Below are 22,227 nucleotides of genomic sequence, written 5' to 3'. Positions count from 1 at the left end.
ACACTCACAATTCAAAACATTATAAACTTATAGAAGTACTTCACTTAACATATTCAAGAGTCTCATTTCTCTATTTCTTTGTAATTCTTTCTTGTGTCATATTGTAATTTGCAATCATATAAATTTATACAGTATATCATGATTTTCTATGACAATAAGAAAAAAATTAATGCATAATTAAAAATCAAACCAAAGTACAAATACAGATCTAGAGTCCCGGGCCCTTTTATAGTAGTACTGTATTTGATTTCAATAAAATTGCATTCATCACATTAATAGAATATTTAAAAAACAAAAAAATATACTACAATTTAAAATTAATATAAAGCATAAAAACGCAACCAACTGATATTGACGAATTCATTGTAATATTCATGATCTAATAAATCGTTCCCTAAATTAGATAGTAAGGGTGCATTTGCAATAAGGTATATAAGAAATGTATAACCTCCATTTTGCTGTACTTAAATAAATAATTCGAGCATGTCCTAAAAAATTTCAGGCAGCAATAACTATTTTGCTTGGAAAATATATAATTTTATGCACAAGAGAAGGTATAATAACTTTTCTACTATAAAGAATGTAGAAAATATAATAGTATCACCAGCCAATCATTCAATTTTATTAATATTTGATTAATTTGTTTATTATTTTCTCCGTCATAATATTCCTAGCAAGCCAACCATGCACATTCACTTTTTGATGGTTTATCAATAACCATTTCTTTAACTGGTGTGACACCAGCCTACTTAATTAATCCATTAAATAGTGAAAAGAACATCCAACTGATGAGTTTATTTTCTGGGACGTGAGATGTCACATTGTAGACAAGTTAAAGTAATCCAAAAACTTATCTGAACCCAATACTATTAATCAACGAAGAGGACAATTCAGCTGCAATTAATAACATTCAATTAGTAGTAATTGCTATAGTTTTCTAGTCCCCTCTCGATACAGTTGTTGTGGACACCCAACCAAAACACTATAATTAATTCGATCTATAAGTAGTATATAATAGTAATACTATCATTTATTCTATAAAAAAATTCACTTATTGCTTTGTAACTTTTGTCTCTATTGTTTGGGTCTGGTCATTTTGTTCAAACATTGGGAAGCCCTATTAATACAGTTTGATTTGGATCAACTTTGATGATAAAATTTGATTTGATCATATACTAAAATTGCCAAATGTATTTAACCTTATGATTTGGTTTAATATGTAATTGGTAAAGTGAGGCAGAAGGAGAAAAGGTAATTGAAATAGTCCGGTGAATGTTGAAACCCATAAAGGATAAAGTAAAAGAGAAGGAAATTATATTTCCATAAATAGATATGGAAATGGAGAAAGTACTTAATATAACATGAAAAAATTCTTAAGGAAATAATTTAAATTTGGTGTTAAGATACATCAAGCCCATCATCAAGCCTCGCCTGGCCCAAGCCCTAAATATTTCTCTAAGCCCAGCTGAAGTCCACTTCATAAATAGTCTGATCCTTACATACTACCAAAAAAAAAGTCCCTTTTTTTATTATTTGTGTTTTCACCAAAATTAGTCCACTTAAATTTTAATTTTTTTTTTACAATATTAATGATGTAGATTTTACTATCCGTGTTATTCATAAAATCTCTATTTTTAGGGAACATAGAGAAAATATTTCACAGTGAAACGATTTCAAATAAAAACACACAACCCCTAAACTCGTTTATAATGAATTTGCCAGACAATCCCTTGATAAGTTTATAACTAAGTGAAAAACCTGCAAAAGCACCAGTCATATTATATAGAAGCCGAGTGGGACTATGAACAACAATTACATCTCAGTTATAATCAAATGAATGGAACTAACCCAACCCCTTCCCTCTCCTCCCCCCTATCTTACATTTTGATGTAAATTTAGACTTCTATGTTACAACCCAAAATTGTTGTGATGTGATACTAGAGCTACACTCAATAAACCTAGGGATACATTAGCAGAGCTCAATGTGACAACTCTCGTGCACGCTGGAGTTGCACCTCGAATCAATCCCAAGGTTGTGCCACGGGTAGATCAAGGACTAGGTTAGGCTGTCTCACAACCGCCCTAACTTCCAAGCTGCACCCGTATCTTTTAGAGAGACACCACACCGCCAGCTCATGGTCATCAGTATAGACACATGCAAGATTCAGGCCTGTGCAACAGCAAAACGGCCAACTAGATAAGCCAGCTTCGCGTTGGTGATCAGCATTCAGGCCATAAGACAGCAGAAGGTAGCAGTTAGACCAGCAATCAGTAAGGGATCACGTAAGGCAGAGCGCAAATATCTGCTGATTCAATATGTACAGCTTCTGACCACACGTGCTGGTCGTCCCTGTCCCTGACTGGTTCCACCTTACGCATACCTGCATGACCTTTCTCGGTGAACAGCCAGTCCTGGTGGTCAGGTTCACACCAGTCCTCCACCTTGGGCACTGTTAGTACCTCAGCCAGGTACTTGGAATCGGGATGGGGAGGCCTTCTTGATGCTTCAGCTATTAGGTCATCAATCTTCGGCACCTTCAGTGCCTTGTTCACAGAAGGTGGATCATGACCAGGTACCTTTGAAGCTTCAGCAATCTGGTTGCTGACCAGAGCTACTACTGCAGAAGATTTTGGCTTTTGTGGCGATGGTTTATGGGCTCCGGTGAAGCCATTCATCAACCTCTCTCTATTATCCACTCTAGCATTATTAGGGATAATGTGATTATTATGAGAAGGTTTCATGGGAGTCTGGAAAGGATCGAGTTTCCTTCCATTTTCTGTCAACTGGTGAGGAGCAAGCCTTTGCATTTTATTTGGCCTGATATCACTCTCTGTAAGCAAGTAACATCTGTCAGCCAGTAGAAAAGCTTAACTTGAACATATACAAACACCATATCTACTTCATAGAAAGTCACGCTGATGTTTCAAGAGATTTAGTGAAAAGCATTTATAAGAAAGTGGAACCTGGCAGGCCCAAACAAAGATTATTACAAAGCTATCTTTACAATTACCGAAGTGCATGCACTTTCTTTTTTTTGGGAGGAGATATAGAAGTATTTGTCCAGTAATTACAATGGAACAAGAGAACTCACCATGGAGGAAACCATTTGTATTTTCATCTTTTCTTTTCCTGAAATTTCCTTCATTACCAGCATTACTGTGGGTTTCCTTCAACAGGTCCACACTATGTTTACCACTAATGCTGCTGGGATCATTACTCCCATCATTTTTAAACAGGTACTGACTGCTATTCTTATCCCCTTTTCTAATCTTTGCATTCTCTTCTTTTTTCTTCTCTTTGTCCTTGTCATTTTCCTTCAAGGGGCTTTCCTTAACCCTATCTTTCTGCTTAACAACACCTGTTTCCTTAAATTTCTCTCCGTCTTCCCACCTCCTCCCATTCTGTTCATCCACTGTTTTCGGAACCCCTTCAACTTTAGCTTTGGGATTTGGGATAAGGCTCTGCATCATTTTACTTGCACCGAAATCATTTTTCACCCCTTGAGGATCACTTTGTCTCTCAGTTCTCTTATTCTTGTTATCACCCTTTTCCGCTACCAGCAGTCCTGAAGAGTTTCTGATGGCACCTCTTGATACCATCTTTTGATCTTTATTGTCCAGAACAGCAACTCTCTCAGGTAACTGGCTCCCACCACTCCTTTGATCATCCCTGATCCTCCTGTCCAGTTCCTGAACAAATTTTGATTCCTCATTGAACTGGGAAGACAAAAAGCTTTGTGAAGGCTTCCCACTATTTTGACCCTGAAACGGGCTAGAACTTCTTGCTTCATTCCCAAAACCACTTCTATCTTTGTTCTGTACTTTTGGCTGAAGCTTCCCTCCACTTCTATCCTCAAGTTTCCCAGCAACTGTAGACTCTTCAGATATGCTGCTTTTGTCCTTGTCTTTGCCACCACCCTCCTTATCCTTCTTTTTGTCCTTGTGCTTTTCCTTCTTTTCCTTCTTTTCCTTATGTTTTTCTTTTCGGTCTTTCTTGTCCCTATGTTTTTTCTCATCACTTCCATCTCTCTCTTTATCTTTCTTTCTTTCCTTATCCTTTTTCTCCTTTTTGTGCTTTTTTTCTTTGCGCTTCGCCTGAAAACATAATAATCATTAACATACTCCAACCAGGACAATGTAAACGATAATTAGTCTTGACAGCTAATAACAATGACACATCACGTGTCTAACATACACCTGCCATTACTAGATGATGATAATGAATTAGTGATAGAGACTCTATAAAGTAGTGCTAATCAATTATTCGTAGTATATGTTACAAAATTTACAATTTCTCTTAAACTGAACAGAAAAGGGACCAAATAAAGACCATGTCTTCTTTTCATTAAGATCACAAGAAGACAATTTGCTTTTTTATAGCTTCACTAATTTGTAACCAGCAAAAGTCTATACACATGCGAAAACAACAAGCTGGAAGCTTCTGGTCATATAAAGGACCAAATAAAGACCACGTCCTCTTTTTATTAAGATCACAAAAGAAGACAATTTGCTTTTAACTAACTTCATTCATTTGTAACCAGCAAAAGCCATACACTTCAGCAAACAACAAGCTGGAATAGAACCTCAGACAATCTTTCATAAGCCAAATAAACCCTAGATTTTCTGTCACACCAATTGCAAGTTTACAACAAGAAGCCAAGTTTCCAAACTACCAGTATAATAGAAAACATAGAAAATCATTCACATAGAAAAGAAAACAAAAGCTTGTGTTTTAAAAATACTAGTTTTTTTGGAGCAAAATTGTATATCCAAGGAGACAATCTCGCTGATGGAAACACAAAGCATATTCCATGCCACATGAAAAATACGCATGGGACCTTTGGTGTTGCGTTTAGGTATCGTCAGTTAATTAAGGGTTCACGCTACGGGAACTTAGAGAAGGAAGATCGGTCTATCTAAATGGTGAATACACAGGAGTCTTGTGAAGAATATATATTTTTAGTCATTCCTGTGAAACATTTTGTACCTTACATATCATGTTATGCAAACATTTTTTGGTGTCTCATAAACTTCTAACTAATTGACATACATACATTACACACACATAACTTGTACATGTGTCGCACATAGCATTCAGCTAGTTTAAGAAAATGCTCTAAACTTTAAAGAATGACTCAAGCAAATATTAAGTTGGCTTCATTTAGTTTTGTACCTTACACTCTTTAGCAATACAGTCTTCAAAGCAAAAGAGGTCAATAAATAACCATGACGAGCAGTTTAGCTCAGAAAAATTAGCACTCAAAAGGATTTAATTAATTCTACCAAATTTTATTTACAAAATAATATCTCTCTCTTTGATATCTCTATGATATATAAACAAATGAAATGAGTTGCAAAAGCAGAGTTTCTTGCATGTTTATAGTTCAAATATATTTATACTAAGGTACAATAAACAAAGGTATATAATGAAATAACTTTTACATTAATCATTTATTTGTAGATTTAAAAGATAGGTATGTAGTCACTTGCCTCAGTTCCATAGCAAATTTGATTCACCGTAACAAGAAAGGCAAACCATAATACTACAGTTACAACTCCTTCATGCGTATACGTTCAGGTTCACTAACTGGGTGTTGGAGATGAAAATTCTAATGGCTGTCAATCTCGAAAAACCACTGTGTTCAGAACATGTCTCAGTATATTGTTACTCCATTTTAATAATACCTTCTCCCATTAACAGTCTTCGACATTCATTCTTATTAACATATCACAACAAAAATAGTTTGGAGGTGCACTTGTTGTGATAATTACAAAATCGAGATAAAGTTGACACATCATAGCTTTAATTTTGTGTTATTAAAGGCGCATACATCTTGGAGCTGCTGGCATTTAATTCTATTTTTGTTTTATCATGACTATTTAAGTTTATTTTAAGTCTACTTCGCCATTGGATTATTAGAACCTAGCAAGGGCTGAGAGTTAAGGAGCATACATATGCTTAATTTGAGATAAGTAAGCAGGCTATGATCTGAGTACTTGAATTTAACAGCAGATTTCTGCTGGGCAAGCATTGGCCTGATGGTTCCTTTTTGGTGAAGTAGGGCAATTGCTGCTAGACAGGCATAGCCTGAGAAAAGTTTTATGTTACCATTCAGTTAACAGTTAAGTTGTGCCGATGAATCCTATTCATGTGCACGTGTTATCCCTATCTGTTCAGTCTACAGTCTATCAGGACTCTAGCGAGGTTCTTAAAAGTGAAAGGTATTTCTCATAGTATTAAAATAAAATACAACATTAGATTATTGTACAAAGAATTTTTTCTTGAGTGTAAGCTGACAATCTAGAACATTGTCATACTACTGTAGAGGTGAAAGGTTCTCACTTTGTTAAGAGAGGTTACTGCCCTGGACTAGCATTTGCTTATAACAACATAATGACACTACCCACATTCACCAAAATTTGAACACTAATTCACTATCCCTCAGAACTTAGAATCAGAAAAATGTTCTGAAGAGCATATTGGGAAGTGGAGAGATATTATGAATAACAGATCAAGATCAGAAAACTGAAGAAACTTTTTATTTGATATATAACCCAACTAGTTGGGTTAGTTAAAAGCACATAAGGAATTGCCGAACTATTTAATGAAACATTGCAAAGAATCCAATTCAGTTAACGTCAAATGTCCCTACATGCACAATTTAACCTGCAAGAATGTTTTTTATCGCAATATTACTTAGTCACCAACATCCTTCTCAACTCCCAAGCTTAATGTCAACTTGGTTTTATTCAAAACTGGAACAGTTCTACAAGTTCTATTTTTTCTCAAAAGAAACAGATGATAAATACTGCCAACTATGTTGGACGTCTTTATTGAGACAATACAGATAATTTAAATTTTTATTCGGTAAAATTACTTGCAGAGTAGGAATTCATATCAACAAGAGACAGTTCTTCATCACTAACTCAAACCACACAAATCCTTCTTGTATAAGATCTATAAAGTTTAACCTAGCATATCACATTTCAGTGGCACTGCTTTACTGAGTAGTTTATCAATAAGTTTCAGGTGCAACTTAAAACTTACAAATCACAACTCAAGAAACTAACAATATAGGCGGACAAGCACAATCCGCCTACATAAACTAATCAAAGTAGAAACAGAGTAGTATAATTCATTTCTGCTACATCCAAAAAATGTGCCTGCTTATCACTAATCAAAGTAGAAAGGAGCACTGCATATTCACTGCTGCTACAACTACAGTATAACTGCTAGTGAAGTATCATGGATTAAAAGTATTCCAAAACTAAACAGATTGGGGGAGGGGAGGGGTGGAATTAACAAACCTCTGTTAATAAGTCCAAGTCATCGGGGATGTGCTTTCTTTCATATCCTGGTGGTGGAAATGGAAAGCAGCGAGACATTGCACAATTTCCCCGTCGAAATGAAATAATTACAATCAAGAAAACAATGTTCTTGGATTACTTTTCTTGAATAGCAGAGTTCCAATGCGGGAACAGACCAGCGATTAAATCTCCGTCCATGCACCATGACCCCACATTGACTTCCAGCTTCAGTACTCTACCATCTAGCTCTGCATGTACTGATCCTTATACGCTAATCACCCTCTTTCCAGCACAAGCTTTACACCCGAGTGACCAAGTCCAAGAAACCGAACAGATGGACACCAACTTCAACTCAATAAATCTTCAACATACAAACACAAGAAATTTTGTACAACACAAAAACCTCCAAACTCAACTGCAATAGCAGTCTAGGTATTAACTGGGTACAGTTGGCAACTAATCAAGATATACCAAGTGCTGATATCTATAGCTCTTGCTGTAAAAGCTTCTGCAACTACACTATGTTAATCCGAAGGGCTTCTCGTGAAACGACTATTGCTTCCTGATTGAGGATCTTAGGACAGGCCTACTAGGCGAATGACACTTGATGATCATCACCTTCGCCTCCTCGACCTTATCATAAAAATTCAATCCCAAAATCATTCCCTAGTTCGATAAAAGAAAACCACTAATTCATAAGATCGCCAAAAATTCTGATTTTTCCAGTGTCTTATTAGTTATATTTTGTAAGAACAGTCCTCTTCCATATTCTTTGGAAAAACAACTTTGGCACAGTTACAATGCTTACACTCAAAACGGGGATTCTTACGCTCCTTACGATCAAAGCCAACTCCCATCAGCTTCGAAATCGACTAAGTTGATGTCACCTCACAAGTGCCCCAAGACCTCAGGATTCGTAACCGAATCCCCAAAAGTTCCCAATTTGCTGATCAAAACCCTAATTCCAGGTGCAAATCCGCCTCCTTACCAAGATCAGATTCGAAAACCCTAGATAATATCCAACAAAAGCAAAACCAATCACGCAAGTGCCGAGAACCCTAAATCCGAAAGAGCAAAAAAGTACAAATTCCAATTCAACTAATCAAAGTGAATTTTCGGTTCCATCGCGGAAAAAGGAATAAAAAGGGGCCAAAATTCAGCACTTTCCAGCAAAGCGGTGAGAAAAGATTGAATTTGCTTTGGAATGAAGAATCGGATCGAGAAATTATTCTAATGCTCTGTCCAATTTTTAAAAACCTTTAAAAAATCAATTTTGAACAGAAGTCAGTTCAATCGAAAACCTCCCAAGTTTAAATCAAAAGTATCACATCTAATTCAAGTTTAATCCATACTATTACCTCGCTCGCAACGAGCATTTGTTGGTTGAATAGGGACAAGATCCCAGTTTTATTAAAGAAAAATTAACGGAAAAAAGAGTATGAATCAATAAATTGCCTCTTCCCTGGATGAATAAATATGGGGAAACAGCGATGCTGGGTGAGAATGTGCTGTGTGTGGAAGGAAAAGATGGGAGAGACAGAGGTTTATTTTGGTGTTGGGGAATACAACGCGAAATGAGAAAAAATCAGGAAAAGGAAAACAAATACACAAAGCCTACTCATTGCTTATACTGATTTTAGAGAGAGAAAGGCCCACCAACGCAGTCGTAGTCTATCCGTTGAAGGGAAAATTCCTTCTTACAAAGCACACATAGAAATTGTCAAATTTATTTACCCCTATTAGTTCAACATTTTTCCTATTTTCTAAGTATTTTAGAAATTATTTGATTTGACTCAACTCAATTTTAAGAATGTGAATCCTATTTCTACGTACTTTTTACTAAAATATGTGGCTTAATACCAAAAGTAGTTAAAAAAAATGAGACAGATTGACGAAAGAGATAATGTTCCTCTATATCTTTACAATATGATACAAATCTCAATCCTCTAATTCTCAAACTCAATAGATATAGTAGTTTTAGTTGGAGTTTGGAACATTTATTTAAGAGTCAATTGAAAGCAAAGGGTATAAAATTTACCAAATCTAAATTTTCTTTTTCTGGTTAGTAACATTATTTTCTTTTATTTTGTAGTATTGAAAAAGTGACTTGGGCATGCATGCTTTTTCCATATTAGCATGAAATTTGTTAGCCATAATGATTTTTTTTGGTAATTAAACAACTCAATCACAAGCTAATTAACCCTAATTAAACACTATAATTACCCAACACATAATATAGCAAATCAAAATGATATACTAGTAGTAATATAATTAAGCAAGGCCACTTCTTTTAGGTACAAGAAGAAGTGGTATCTTCTTATGCACTGTAATCCCAGGAAGAGATTCCACATCAATATCTTCCACCTTCATCCCTTTTGGCATTTCCCAATCAAAACAATAAACCAAATTAGCAACAGCAAGCTCCACATTCACAAGTCCCATTAATGATGCAGGGCACATCCTTCTCCCCGCCCCGAACGGAAGGAACCCGAAATCTTGTCCTGTCGCAACATCAGTGTCGATATCCAAGAACCTCTCGGGCACAAACTTGTCTGGATCTTCCCAGTACTCGGGATCTCTTGCAACTGCCCACGCGTTGACATAAATCACTGTCTTGGGCTCGATTTGATAGCCTTGTAGAGTGGATCTTTGCATTGCTTGTCGCATGAGCAGTGGGATCGGAGGATACAATCGGAATGTCTCGTTTATGACTGCTTTTAGGTATGGAAGTTGAGGGAGATCGTCTTCGTCTACGCGGCCTTTTTTTCCAGCCAGATTTCGGATTTCTTGTTGTAGTTTGTTCATGATTTGAGGTGCCTTCATCAACGCCGTCATCACCCAAACTGTGGCCGCCGCGCTTGTATCGGTTGCCCCGGTGAATATATTCTACACATAAGGAATTATTGAGATACTAAATATCAAAAAACACACCAACTATTGCAACAATCTAATATAGTGAAACTTAAGAAACTATACCATAGATAAGAAAATAAAATCATTAGTAAGAGATGAATAAATATTAAATTTTCACTTCTTAATTATATTATAACCAAGTCTTGCATCTATCTAACAAGGAAATGCATCAATCATAGGATTGATAATGATAGAATAGACAAATCCTTTTCATAATATATAGACATGGAGTAGATTAAAATTTTGGCCTTACCCACCCTTACTATATGTACCTGCATATAACAACAAACATGAAAAAAATTACTACGAAATTGAATTCTATTTATAACATTATAACACCACTAGCAAAGCTTTGATGTTGATATCAACTGATAGAGATTTCTCCTCTTTAAGCTTGATCAATATATCAACAATATCCTCTTCGTTCTCGTTCTCGCTCTTCCTCTTTGGATCAAGATGATCGTCGATGATCTCTTGGTAGAACACGTCCAACTTCTCGTAAGTTGCATCGATCCAATCTCTATATCCATTCAACCTATCCACCCAACTCAACCAAGGAAAGAAATCCGATACACATAGAGACGCCAACACACCTTGAGCCTCTCTCAAACTCTCCCCAAACCTTCTCTCTTTTTTCGACTCTTCATCTTCATGCCCTCTTCCAAAAGCAATTCTACATATCAAACTGCTTCCTAAAGAGAGAGCCATCTCACTCAAATCCACAACCCCACCTTCCCTCTCACCATCGCAAATCTTCCCAATATTGGCGATCATAAGAGAGACTTCCTCTTCGCGAATGGGACGAAAGGATTGGATTTTCCCCGCACTGAGGAGATGGATCGATGTCATCTTCCTCATCTCCCTCCAGTAGTCCCCGTAGGGAGAGAAGCCCATGTCCATGTTGTTGTAAGAGAGCTTCTGCTGCCCTAGAAACGTGGGCCGGCTGCAGAACGATGAGTCTTGGATTTTTAACACTTGTTTGGCTAGTTTTGGTGAAGAGACGACGATGGCAGAGATGGAGCCGAGCTTTAGGTGAATGATGGATCCGTGTTTCTTGGAGAGTTTCCATAGATATGTGGGTAGGTCTCCGGCAAAGAGGAACTGGTGGAGGTTTCCGATCAACGGGAGGCGTGGCGGGCCCGGTGGGAGGGTTTTTGGTGGTTTGGTGGTTTGGTGGTTTTGTGGAGAAGGTATAGTAAGATTAAGGGAAGAGATATCCATAGAAATAGTGACATGGTGATGGAATGTTTGTTTGTGTTTCTCTTGATAAGGTGTGCATAAGTTGATCATGAGGGAGTATAAAAATTAGATCACACCGAAAAGAGTATAGTACTATATTATTGTTATATTTTATAAATTTTGAATTCATTGATTTAACTCATGGCCATATTCATTAGATGAGATTAAAGAATCAGAAGACTCTTGTCATTTAAAAGCAAAATCAATAGCCACTAAAATGTGAATAACAAAAGTAGTAGGAGTAAATGCTACTACCTCCGTCCCCTAAATTTTGACACACTTTGATCCGGCACGGGTTTTAAAAAATGTAATGAAAAAATGAGTTGAAAAAGTTGGTGAGATGTGGGTCCTACTTTTAAAGTATTAGTTTTATAATAAAATGTAAGTAGGAATGAGTTAGTGGAATATGGGGTTCACTACCAAAAATGGTAAAAAGTGAAGTGTGTCAAATTTTCAGGGACGTACCGAAATAGTAAATTGTGTCAAAATTTGGAGGACGGAGGTAGTAAGATTTATAATCAATATTTTCGATTTAATAGATTTTAAAATTTTCTCAAATAGTGGTGTCTCTTTCTATTAATCAAACCCCATTTATTCTTCTATATAGTACTCCTTAAGAAAATAAAGAGTGATTTAAAACCTTAATATACAACTCATTAATTACATGGTGACATGTAGTACAATCCTCCGACTTACGTAATTTAAAATTTTTAGACACGTTACACGTACACCGCACATGGTAACATATCTTAATATTATTGAAATAAAAAAAAAAACGAATCGTATTTAAGAAGAAATGGATCAATATTAACGAATTGTTGCTAATATTTTATTTTCTGTTAGCATGTAAATATTACCGACAAAAACTTTGATCATAATCATATGCTAAATTTAGGAAACGGATACCTTCACCGCCAATTTTATTCTTGCACGATTGCTCTATAGTTTGGCCTATTCTAAGTTATTTTTAGAAAGTTGTTATACTGTAGCCATAACATATCAAAGTCACCAAGTAGCATGCAGTGTAGCAATTCTTGATAATAGAACTTCAAATATTTGTTTGTGTGTGTGAATTGGCCGAAGACTGATTAATGCGGATTGTAATCCGCCGTAACACTCTTCTCAATTCTCAATTTTCATTTTTCATTTTTCATTTTTCATTCTATCCTCAAATAATTGATTTTTGTCTCGGTATCTATTTCTATCACAAAATAAAAGAATAGATAATCATATTATACCTGGTAACACTCCCGAATCAGTCATGTCGTTTCCAAAGATAAAATGACTATTTTTGCTTGATGCCTGGAGGAGGTGAAGCTAGAACTTCGATAATAAGAATGCAGATAGAGTGAGTATGTGTTCTATGCTGTGGATAGGGATGTCAGTGCAGCTCACAACTCATGGGTTGATCTGACTAACCCGTTAAATATAGCCTGCTAAATTTTCAACTCGATAAAAGCATAACCTGATTAGCCCGCACCCAGTTAACCTAAAACCTAGCAGTAAAGGGGCAAGGATACCGCGTCCATATCCTAGAGGTCACGAGTTCGACCCCTGGGAGGCGCAACCTGGGATTAATTTCCCCTGTGGACCTGGCAAGTTGACTAGCCATTACCCAGCTCTGGAAGTTGGCTGGCAACTAGCCTGGCAAGTTGACTAGCCATTACCCAGCTCTGGAAGTTGGCCGGCAACTAGCCATAACTCGAACTCAACATGGGGGTGATGGGGAACCATTGACGATCCTAAGGAGGATTGGCTTGAAACCCACTGGTTGATCCGATTGACATCCCTAGTTGTGAATAAGGTGAATTAGTGTGGAAATACATCGAATCACTACCCAATTTATAGATGTAGTCTATGCTGCATTGGGGATCCTCTGAAATTAGTGCAAAGTCAAGTCTGCCAGCACAACACACGTATAACGGCTGATCGATAGTACACACGTTACATGTGTCTTTCAAAGACGTTTGTTGGACGTGTGTAGAGCATGAATCTGGAAACGATGTATTTGCATATGTCCCACGTCGTTGGTCATTGAAGGATTTACCTGGATGACCCTATGTGGATGTATGAATGTTGACAATTACACGTGTCAAGACATATGCATATTTGTCATGTTATGTTGGGCTACGCATCAAATGCAAATTTTAGCAATTTAGTTATGTTTGAGTTCGTTTTCACAGTCTTTAAAAATAAGTTAGACCCGAATAATACCAAGCCTCAAGCCCAACGACTAGGCCAAAAGAACAATCCAAAGACCAATTGTCAAAATCCAAGATCTAAGACCAAGGCACCCGCTCGCGGCACGCAACCCCGACTTTGGTGGTGCAAGCAGCAATGGTGCGCGCGTGCCGTCTTTACAACCTATCGCTTGTGCACATAATTTTACGTAATAATTTACCCTCTTAAATACTACTCCTTCCGTTCTATAGTAGTGGAGTCACTTTGTCATTATGGTACGTCCCCTAAACCTATCGCGTGTGCCGTCTTTACAACCTATCGCTTGTGCACATAATTTTACGTAATAATTTACCCTCTTAAATACTACTCCTTCCGTTCTATAGTAGTGGAGTCACTTTGTCATTATGGTACGTCCCATAGTAGAAAAATTATTTCTCTTTTTAGTAAAAGTCAACACATTTTTTCTCACTTACTTTACTCTCTCTTACTTTATTCTCTCTTCATCTCTCTACCTTTTTTCATTTCCTACTTTATTCTTCTTTTACTTAACCACTTAACACATATTTTCTTAAATCCTGCGCTAAAAAAAATGCCTCCATATAAAAGGAGAGAGTACAAGATTAAAGGACGTTCTTTTTCAATATAGGATTAACAAACTTTAATAAATTCAATATCTTATAGTGACAAACTTTAATTCAGTGGTGTGAACCTTGCTTCCCTACCGTGAATGTGGCAATGATCAGTCAAGCCGAGAGTGTGGCCTCAGTTCTATCACACGTATTTTTTGACAATCAAGTGTTTTGTGCGATTGCTCGAAACAAGCATTGCAATTTATATTGTTATCCTCGAGATATTATTGCAATGTTTTTATACATCTGTTAGTCAATTGATGATTGCCATTTATATTGTTATCCTCGAGATATTATTGCAATATTTTTATATATCTGTTAGTCAATTAATGTCATGATTCATGTTTTTTTTTTTTCTAGATATTGATGCCATATCTCATTGATCATTTGCGCGGCAATTGGTGATTCATTTGGTGTTTTATAGTAGTACTATTCACTTTTATGACAATTGTTTGGAGATATACTATTAAAAACTTAACTCAAAAATTGTGAATGAAGAATAAAAATATGGCGGTAGTTTGGAAAATCAATGTAAAATTGAAAATGATGAAAGGCAGTATGATAATTTGATCTCATGAATTTGAATAAATGAAATGCGACGAATGATGGCGAAGAATACTAAAACGAAAAATATAAGCAAACGATCAAAAAATAAGGATTAAATAGCTTGAAACATCTACACTGTCAAAAATTAAAGATCTCTATTCTTCTTTTTGGGATACATCTACAATATTTTATAAAAATTTAATAGTATTATTGCCATCCCAAATTTTTGACTCACAATTTGTTATGTGGAGTAATATTACTTTGATAAGTTAATAGAGAAAATAATATCTGGAATTAGAGAAATAATGTGATTTTAAATTAATTAAATGGACAATCTCTAACGGCTAACCACTAGAAAAATTCAAATAATATATTTTTGAAAAGCCGAATAAATATTTTCCATTTTCGCAAAAATATCTGTGTATATATATCACCTCTATGTTTGCTTGCTTACGAATCAATCTTAAACCCTAGCGCCGACTCCTCATTCTGCCCTCTCTGTCTAAAACCCTAACCAGGTAATTCTTCCCTTTCCTTCCATTTTGTAGATACCGTGAGTGATTTCTTCGATTTGAATTCTCTAATTCCATGGTCACTCTTGTAGTTAGAGAGTGATTGTAGCTGATTTGAGCTCAGATAGGCGAATTTGTTCATTTATTCCTTTTTGCAGATTCTTGTAAAATGGCGTGCTTCAACAAATTCGGATCCACACTGAGGCAAAGCATTTCTGCGAGCAGCGCAATGAGCGCTCAGTCTTCTATGTTTAATGCTATCCGTTGCATGTCCTCGAAGCTTTTTATTGGAGGTTTCATTTTCTCAAAGCAATTATCTTACCTTTTTCAATAATTGTGCTGTTGATGTTAATTCGTTTGTTCATTGGTGTTATGCTTTATGTTCTGCTATAGGTCTCTCATATGGAACTGATGACCGGTCTCTGAAAGATGCTTTCACCTGCTATGGTGAAGTTACAGAGGGTAAGAGAAATATAACAGATCCAATGTTACCTTGTGGTTGCCAGGGTTGAAGCATGTGTTTTCTCTAAATGGACTTGTGTGTCTATATATGATGCTATTTTGGGTGAAAATGAGAAAGGTTCATGTATAACATAGAAATCATGTGTTCCGTAATTAACTATGGGTTCAAAAGGTTAATTTTTTCTTGATTTGAGGGCTTGTTTGTTTGGTGATATTTCAATGTTTCAGATATTTGTCATGTCAGAATTGAGAATCCTATTAGATTTTCATTATTGTGTTACTTTAGGAGTCTTCAATTGGGCAGATATAGTGTTTTTTGTTTTGTTATCCATTTGCAAAGTATTTGCATCATTCTTTTGATCTCTCAAGGAAATTCATTTGCACGACAAAATGATTAAATCTCATCTGCTTGCTTTAGTGTTTGTGTGAGAACTTACCAGTTTATTTTTCAAAAATTGGGATTTGTATCATTTGTTTTGTGAAGTTATAACAGCATGGATTCATTGCTTTGAGTTATGAGTCGTGTGAATTGAGGTGTTTTCACTTAAGTAATTGGCAATGACAATGGTTTATGGGCTGGTTCATGTATTCTAGGCTATTACTTTTCTTTGGTTTTTGAGGTGTGGCTTGGCTCTGGATTTTCTTTTCCTTCTCTCCACTTTTTGTTATGATTGCATCGTCACATTTTCTATCTTCTTTTTCAGCAAGAGTTATCACTGACAGAGAAACTGGGAGGTCGCGAGGATTTGGCTTTGTGAATTTCTCATGTGATGAACATGCATCTTCAGCACTCTCAGCCATGGATGGGCAGGTGAGTTTAGGGTGTTTAGAATGTTTATTTTCCCTCTAGGTCCTAAATCCTAAACGCTCCTTTATAATATTAAATTTTTAACTCAGCAAGAGTTCTAAACATCAAAAATTTTACCCACCTTTTTAATTTGGTGCAAGTTCAACATGCCAAAATTTTCTAGTTAATAGATTTTGACATGGCTAGTCCTATTTTCATATGACCAAGTATTCTGATCCAAGCATGATACGTATATTTCTATCATAAAAAAACTCTCTTGCTGTTAACTGTTAAGACTCTCCTCCTTTGCTGATGTTGCCACTTCCTATGATGTAGGAGTTGAATGGTAGGAACATCCGTGTCAGTTATGCACAGGAAAGGGGTCCTCGCTCTGGTTTCGGTGGTAATTATGGTGGTGATCGTGGATCAAATGATCAGTTCTAATTTATAATTCTGAGCTTGTTCTTTCACCATCTTTATAGGGGTGAGAAGTTCAAAAGGATTCTGATCGTTGCGTTGTGGCCGTAAACTTTGCTTATCACCTTTTTCATGGTAGTATAGAATCCGAATATTCATGTGTATGATTGTTTGGGAACTTTTGGCTATGCATTGAGTATTAGTATTATATTGTTCAATTTTCTGTTCTACTATTTCTCCTTCAATTTTTTTTAACTGAATGTTCCATCAAACAAAATTAATACCAATTCGAACTGTAATTTGTTCACAAAAATATTTGATCTGGATACTGAAGAGTAGTATGGCTGATCGCTTTCTGCTTGAATATTTTTAAATATTGAACTTAGAAATATAATTTTCAAACGATGTACAGAGCTGGATCACTTAATTGGTAATTTGAATTTCTTTGTAAGATGCCAAATTATAAATCAGCTATACGTATGAAGTTGGCCGAGAATTTTGACTTGGACTATAGTGAATGAAGATAAGTAGGGGCAGAGCCAATTTTGTTTTTCAGTTCTTGAACATAGGCACAAACCACCCCCACACCTGCGACATGATTTTTCCTTGGTCGGAGAAGAATGTGAGTAGGTTGGTTACAACTTACAAACACCACAAAATATTTAATAAGAGTGTCGGATCACAAAATTATGTAGTAGTACATAATTTTATTTTTAATTTTCTAAAGAATAACAGCACATCTACTAGTACTTACAAAGAAGTGTAACAAGTACTACGTACTATAGTAATTTTTTGTCTATTTCCCTTTTTTGGAGCAATATTTTATCGATTTCTCTTTTATCGAATGCTTAATTGAAATAACTAATGTTTATTTTGCAAAAATTGTAGTACATCCTTTTGCTACATTAGTCTATTTAAATGCTAGCACATTCATACTATTATTACAGAGAGAGTTTTCAATTTGCAATTGATTGCGAATTGATACAAGTGACAATTTCTTAATCAAATGTTAATCAGTGGTCATCACATATGTAAACATATTAAATTCAAACTCAATCACGTATAATTTCAATGGCGTGGGTTCCATTACATTTAATATGAACTTCTAAGTTTATCGATTCAAAATTATGCATGCTGCCTTTTGATATATGGATGATAATACGAATGTCCTTTTGATATATGGATGATAATACGAACACATTCGTATGTCAACTAAATGTAATTGACATGTAACTACATAGATTTCAACAGAAGACATTCGTATTTCAACTAGTTTAACGATTCAAAATTATAACAAAATTTGTGTCCTACCTTTAGATATATGGAAGACAACACGAACACATTTGTATGTCAACTAAATGTAGTTGACATGTAAATATAGATATCAACAGAAGACATTTGTAAGTTAACTGTATTTAGTTGACATTTATAGCGTAGATGTCAACATAACAGGATCATATGTCGATATTTATGCATCAACTAATTATATCATAGTATTAAATTAAATGTATAAATATTTATGCATTTTAATCTTATGGAACCTCAAACCACAATTCAGAGTTTGATTAATTATAAACTATTTTTTTATCGATCTTCCTAACATAGAGATGCTTCCCACTGGATGACAACAAATTTGTGACAATAGATTTGTAAAAGGGAGTGTGGTAAGTATATTATTGAATGTATTCGCAGCTTTGGTGGGGCAACAAATCAGAAGGGATGTAACTCAAAACTATGAGGTCCATTTCTTGAAATAGTAAAGACACAATTATAAACTTCTTGTAAATTATGTCAGCTTTTTTCCTCAAGACTGACCACAGCTGCTTCTACTAGTAGATGAAGCATTCCATGATTTTTGACTGCTGCTTTTTGGGTGTTTCTATAGCTTCCAGATTAGAAGATGCCCACTATTTCATTATTCTACTACACTTTTTTCATCCATTTAAAAGCTAATTTTCTATCAAACTAAAGTTGAAATATGGTTAGTTGAGTAGTTTTATGATATTTTTTAGGATAATTCTCACTCTAGTAGGATATGCTTTGTGGCTGTGGGGTAGCTAAATTTGTGGAATACAGAGTATTAATTTTGTTCCTAAATTACTACTATAGTATATTAAAATCATTATTATTTTGAAGTTGGGATATTATAGAAAGTGGTTTAATAAAACATCAATTTTGATAATAATAATATAAAATCGTACTGTAGTACTATTAGTACCTATTGAGATAAATTATTATTTGAAAATGTACTAATTTACGACTTTATTAATAGTACTTATGAAGAAGCTACTTAGTTGTGAAGTGATCCTACTTAGTCGATAGCCCGAAAAACTTTTTAGTAGTGAATCAACTAGATTTTGCCTACAAAGCAAAATAGAGTTGGCACTAATGTATTAAATAAAAAATAGACATGTTCAAAATCAACAAAGCAAATACTCCCTATTTATAGACAAAAGAAAGTTCCCCCCACTAGAAAAAGATAAAGCTAAAATAAAACATAAAATTAATCAAAAAAGAGATATTGGACTCAACAACTAACTAATAAAATTGAACTCTCGATCTTATAGCATCATCCAAGCTTATATTATACCGACGTTGAATCAATATCAATATATATGTATAATTATTAAATAGTCAAAGAAATGGAGTGGTGCGTAGTCATCTAAAACAGCTGGATCTTGATAGAGAAACATCACAAAAATTATTATTAGCACTTAAAAAAATTAAACCCACTATAAAACGTCCAAATTAAGCCTAGCCCCACCTCCTTCATCAATTGCTAACAACTGTTTGCAGACAACAATCATGCAACCCCATCTTCTTCTTCATCATAATATATGCAACACAAATCCAATTTTGAGCACCATGATTAAATAAAACCAAATCACACAAACATACACTACCAAAAACAATTATTTAAAAGAAGAATCTTGATGCCCTCCTTACTATTCCAACAAAATTATACAGTTGATAATAATACAATTGATGCCGGTTGATCTACACCACTTCTTTTTTCAGTGTACAGATTCCAACCCCCTTTTTCTTTTCACCCTAATTTCATAGGATCCTTTATTGCAACCCCAAATTCACAGATCTAAAATCTATTTTCCTATTACTATAAATTGCAAATAACCAAACAACAATTTCCCTTTATAAAAATATAATTTAAAAAAGAAGAACTGGCCCCCACCAACACGTTCCTTAATCATCCGCTGACTGCTCCTGATTTTCCTTTTTTACCCTCGACTCGATGCCGTAATACCCAACGTACCACTTGACGAATTTCCTCAATCCGGCGGCGAGATCCGTCGTCGGCTTGTACCCGAAATCCCTAAACGCCTGGCTCACGTTAGCATGCGTGAACGGAACGTCGCCGTTTCGCGGCATTTTGATCACGCGCTTTTTAGCCCTGACGCCTAAGTAGCTCTCCAAAATCCCGACCAATTTCCCCACCGTCACCGGCGCCGTGTTCCCCAGATTGTACACCCTCAGCTGTGCCGCCGCCCGCTTCTTCCCGCCGCTGCCGGTGCTCTTCTCCGCCGTGTCGAGCGCCCCCACGCAGCCGCGCACGATGTCGTCGATGTACGTGAAGTCACGCGCCACCTCCTTGTCCCCTTCGTGCGTGACATACACGTTTATGTCCTTGCCGTGGAGGATGTCTTTCGTGAAGAAAAAATACGCCATGTCGGGCCGGCCCCACGGTCCGTAGACCGTGAAGAACCGGAGGCCGGTCATGGAGAGGCCGTAGATGTGGTTGTATGTGTGGGCGATTGCCTCCCCGGCCTTTTTAGTGGCCGCGTAGAGGCTAGCCGGCCGGTCGGTCCGGTCCGATTCGGAAAAGGGGACTTGGGTATTGAGGCCGTAGACTGAGCTGGAGGAAGCCCAGACTACGGCCGGCTGGGGGTCCGCGGATTTGGCTACCTCGAGGAGGGAGACAAATCCAGCGACATTGGACGCCACATAGGAGAGAGGATTTTGCATGGCGTAGCGGACCCCGGCTTGGGCGGCGAGGTGGAGGATGTGGGTGAACGGGACGATGTCGAAGAGCTTGTGGAGAAGCTCGGCGTCGTTGATATCGCCCTCCACAATAAACACCTGATATAGATAAAATAATTGCGAACAAATTCAAACTTTCATGTAACATTGCACGATGAATAGTCTCAATTTCATCAAATTGGGACATATGGAATTAAAATAGTGTACATAAAAATATATTATAAAAATGCAAAAATAGAATATAAATATAATAATTGGAAATTGACCTGGTGGGATTGGAGGAGTTGTTGGCGGGCACGTTTGAGCGAGGGATCGTAGTAGGAGTTGAAGTTGTCGAGGCCGAGAACGCCGTCGCCGCGCTTCTTCAAGGCGAGGGAGCAGTGGGAGCCGACGAAGCCGGCGGCGCCGGTGACGAGGACGGAGAAGCCGTTGGGGCGGCGGGGGGTGGAGGAGCGGCGGACCTGCTTCTCCCAGGCGGCGCCGGCGCCGTAGAAGGCGGAGGAGAGGAGGCTGTTGGAGGTGTGGAGGGAGGCGTGGTTGGAGGGGGAGAGGGGAGGGTAGTTGAGGGTGAAGAAGAAGATGAGGAGGAGAGCCACGAGTAGGGTTACCCGGAAGAGGAGCTTCGACGAGGCTTGGAGGAGCTTCGTGCTGTTCACGCGCCGTATGTAGCTGTTGTATCGCTCTAGCTTCGATGTCTTGCTAGTGTCACCGCCGCCGCCGACGCTGCTGCCGTACTGCATTGCTGCTTGTTTTGGTTGTTTTTGTTGGTGTTGTGTTTTTTTTTTTTGGATATGAATGTGTTTTTGTTTGTTGGATTTTTGAGGGGTGGGAGTGGATTCGTTTTTATGTGAACCCTGAGAAGGGAAGTGTTTGGGGGGTTGGGTTTTAAAGAAGAGATGAGATTGGGTGGTGTGTGTGTGAGTTTGGGGGGGGGGGGGGGGGGGTTAATGATGTTTAAATCTTGATATTTTTTTATAATTATTTAGTGTGTTTTTTAAAATGCGATTTAGATATTTTATTTTCCTCCAACATTTATGAGTACCACAATTTTCTTCTAAGGAGTGGGGTACTAGTTAATTTGCAATGAAATGTTGAGTATTACTCCCTCCGTTTCTTTATAGTTGAGGCAAAAATTTTTGGCACGGAGTTTAAGAAAAAGATGTTGACTATGTTAAATAAGTAGATTAAAAAGTAAGAGAGAGAGCAAAGTAAAAGAGAGTAAAGTAATAGAAAGTGG

General features: G+C 36.7%; 4 protein-coding genes across 8 annotated transcripts; 1 reads left to right on the top strand and 3 right to left on the bottom strand.

The window, feature by feature from the left end:
* Positions 1–1,746: 1,746 nt before the first annotated feature.
* Positions 1,747–8,923, bottom strand: LOC125196216 (myb-like protein X). 2 transcript variants are annotated; one of them, XM_048094639.2, is made up of 5 exons: positions 8,667–8,923; positions 8,117–8,316; positions 7,309–7,941; positions 3,093–4,095; positions 1,747–2,831 (listed from the first exon to the last, which is right to left on the bottom strand). In XM_048094639.2, exons 3-5 carry the CDS (start codon positions 7,384–7,386, stop codon positions 2,269–2,271), a joined length of 1,644 nt encoding a protein of 547 aa, XP_047950596.1. In that variant the 5' UTR covers positions 7,387–7,941; positions 8,117–8,316; positions 8,667–8,923; the 3' UTR covers positions 1,747–2,268. The 2 variants fall into 2 exon arrangements, with proteins under 2 accessions (XP_047950596.1, XP_047950595.1); XM_048094638.2 differs by having other exon boundaries at positions 7,309–8,316.
* A 621-nt stretch (positions 8,924–9,544) lies between these two features.
* LOC125196217 (6,7,8-trihydroxycoumarin synthase-like) lies at positions 9,545–11,502 on the bottom strand. Of its 3 annotated transcripts, none has more exons than XM_048094641.2 (3): positions 10,591–11,461; positions 10,479–10,493; positions 9,545–10,194 (listed from the first exon to the last, which is right to left on the bottom strand). In XM_048094641.2, exons 1-3 carry the CDS (start codon positions 11,440–11,442, stop codon positions 9,580–9,582), a joined length of 1,482 nt encoding a protein of 493 aa, XP_047950598.1. In that variant the 5' UTR covers positions 11,443–11,461; the 3' UTR covers positions 9,545–9,579. The 3 variants fall into 3 exon arrangements, with proteins under 3 accessions (XP_047950598.1, XP_047950597.1, XP_047950599.1); XM_048094642.2 differs by having other exon boundaries at positions 9,710–10,194; positions 10,475–10,493; XM_048094640.2 differs by lacking the exon at positions 10,479–10,493 and having other exon boundaries at positions 10,561–11,502.
* A 3,730-nt stretch (positions 11,503–15,232) lies between these two features.
* Positions 15,233–17,224, top strand: LOC125192174 (glycine-rich RNA-binding protein 4, mitochondrial-like). Of its 2 annotated transcripts, XM_048089679.2 has the most exons (6): positions 15,233–15,334; positions 15,487–15,621; positions 15,722–15,790; positions 16,495–16,601; positions 16,914–16,980; positions 17,060–17,224. In XM_048089679.2, exons 2-6 carry the CDS (start codon positions 15,498–15,500, stop codon positions 17,083–17,085), a joined length of 393 nt encoding a protein of 130 aa, XP_047945636.1. In that variant the 5' UTR covers positions 15,233–15,334; positions 15,487–15,497; the 3' UTR covers positions 17,086–17,224. The 2 variants fall into 2 exon arrangements, with proteins under 2 accessions (XP_047945636.1, XP_047945635.1); XM_048089678.2 differs by having other exon boundaries at positions 16,914–17,224.
* Positions 17,225–19,906: 2,682 nt separating this feature from the next.
* GAE6 (UDP-D-glucuronate 4-epimerase 6) lies at positions 19,907–21,864 on the bottom strand. Its single transcript, XM_048092325.2, has 2 exons — positions 21,257–21,864; positions 19,907–21,089 (listed from the first exon to the last, which is right to left on the bottom strand). The coding sequence occupies exons 1-2, from the start codon at positions 21,728–21,730 to the stop codon at positions 20,196–20,198; spliced, it is 1,368 nt and encodes a 455-aa protein (XP_047948282.1). The 5' UTR covers positions 21,731–21,864; the 3' UTR covers positions 19,907–20,195.
* Positions 21,865–22,227: the final 363 nt, after the last annotated feature.

Source organism: Salvia hispanica, chromosome 4, assembly GCF_029641045.1.
Source record: "Salvia hispanica isolate PSC_SH4W2 chromosome 4, Shi_PSC_v1, whole genome shotgun sequence".
NCBI classification, from domain to species: Eukaryota; Viridiplantae; Streptophyta; class Magnoliopsida; order Lamiales; family Lamiaceae; genus Salvia; species Salvia hispanica.
Note: the sequence above shows the minus strand (reverse complement) of the source record. Positions and strands in the feature narration are given on the sequence as shown.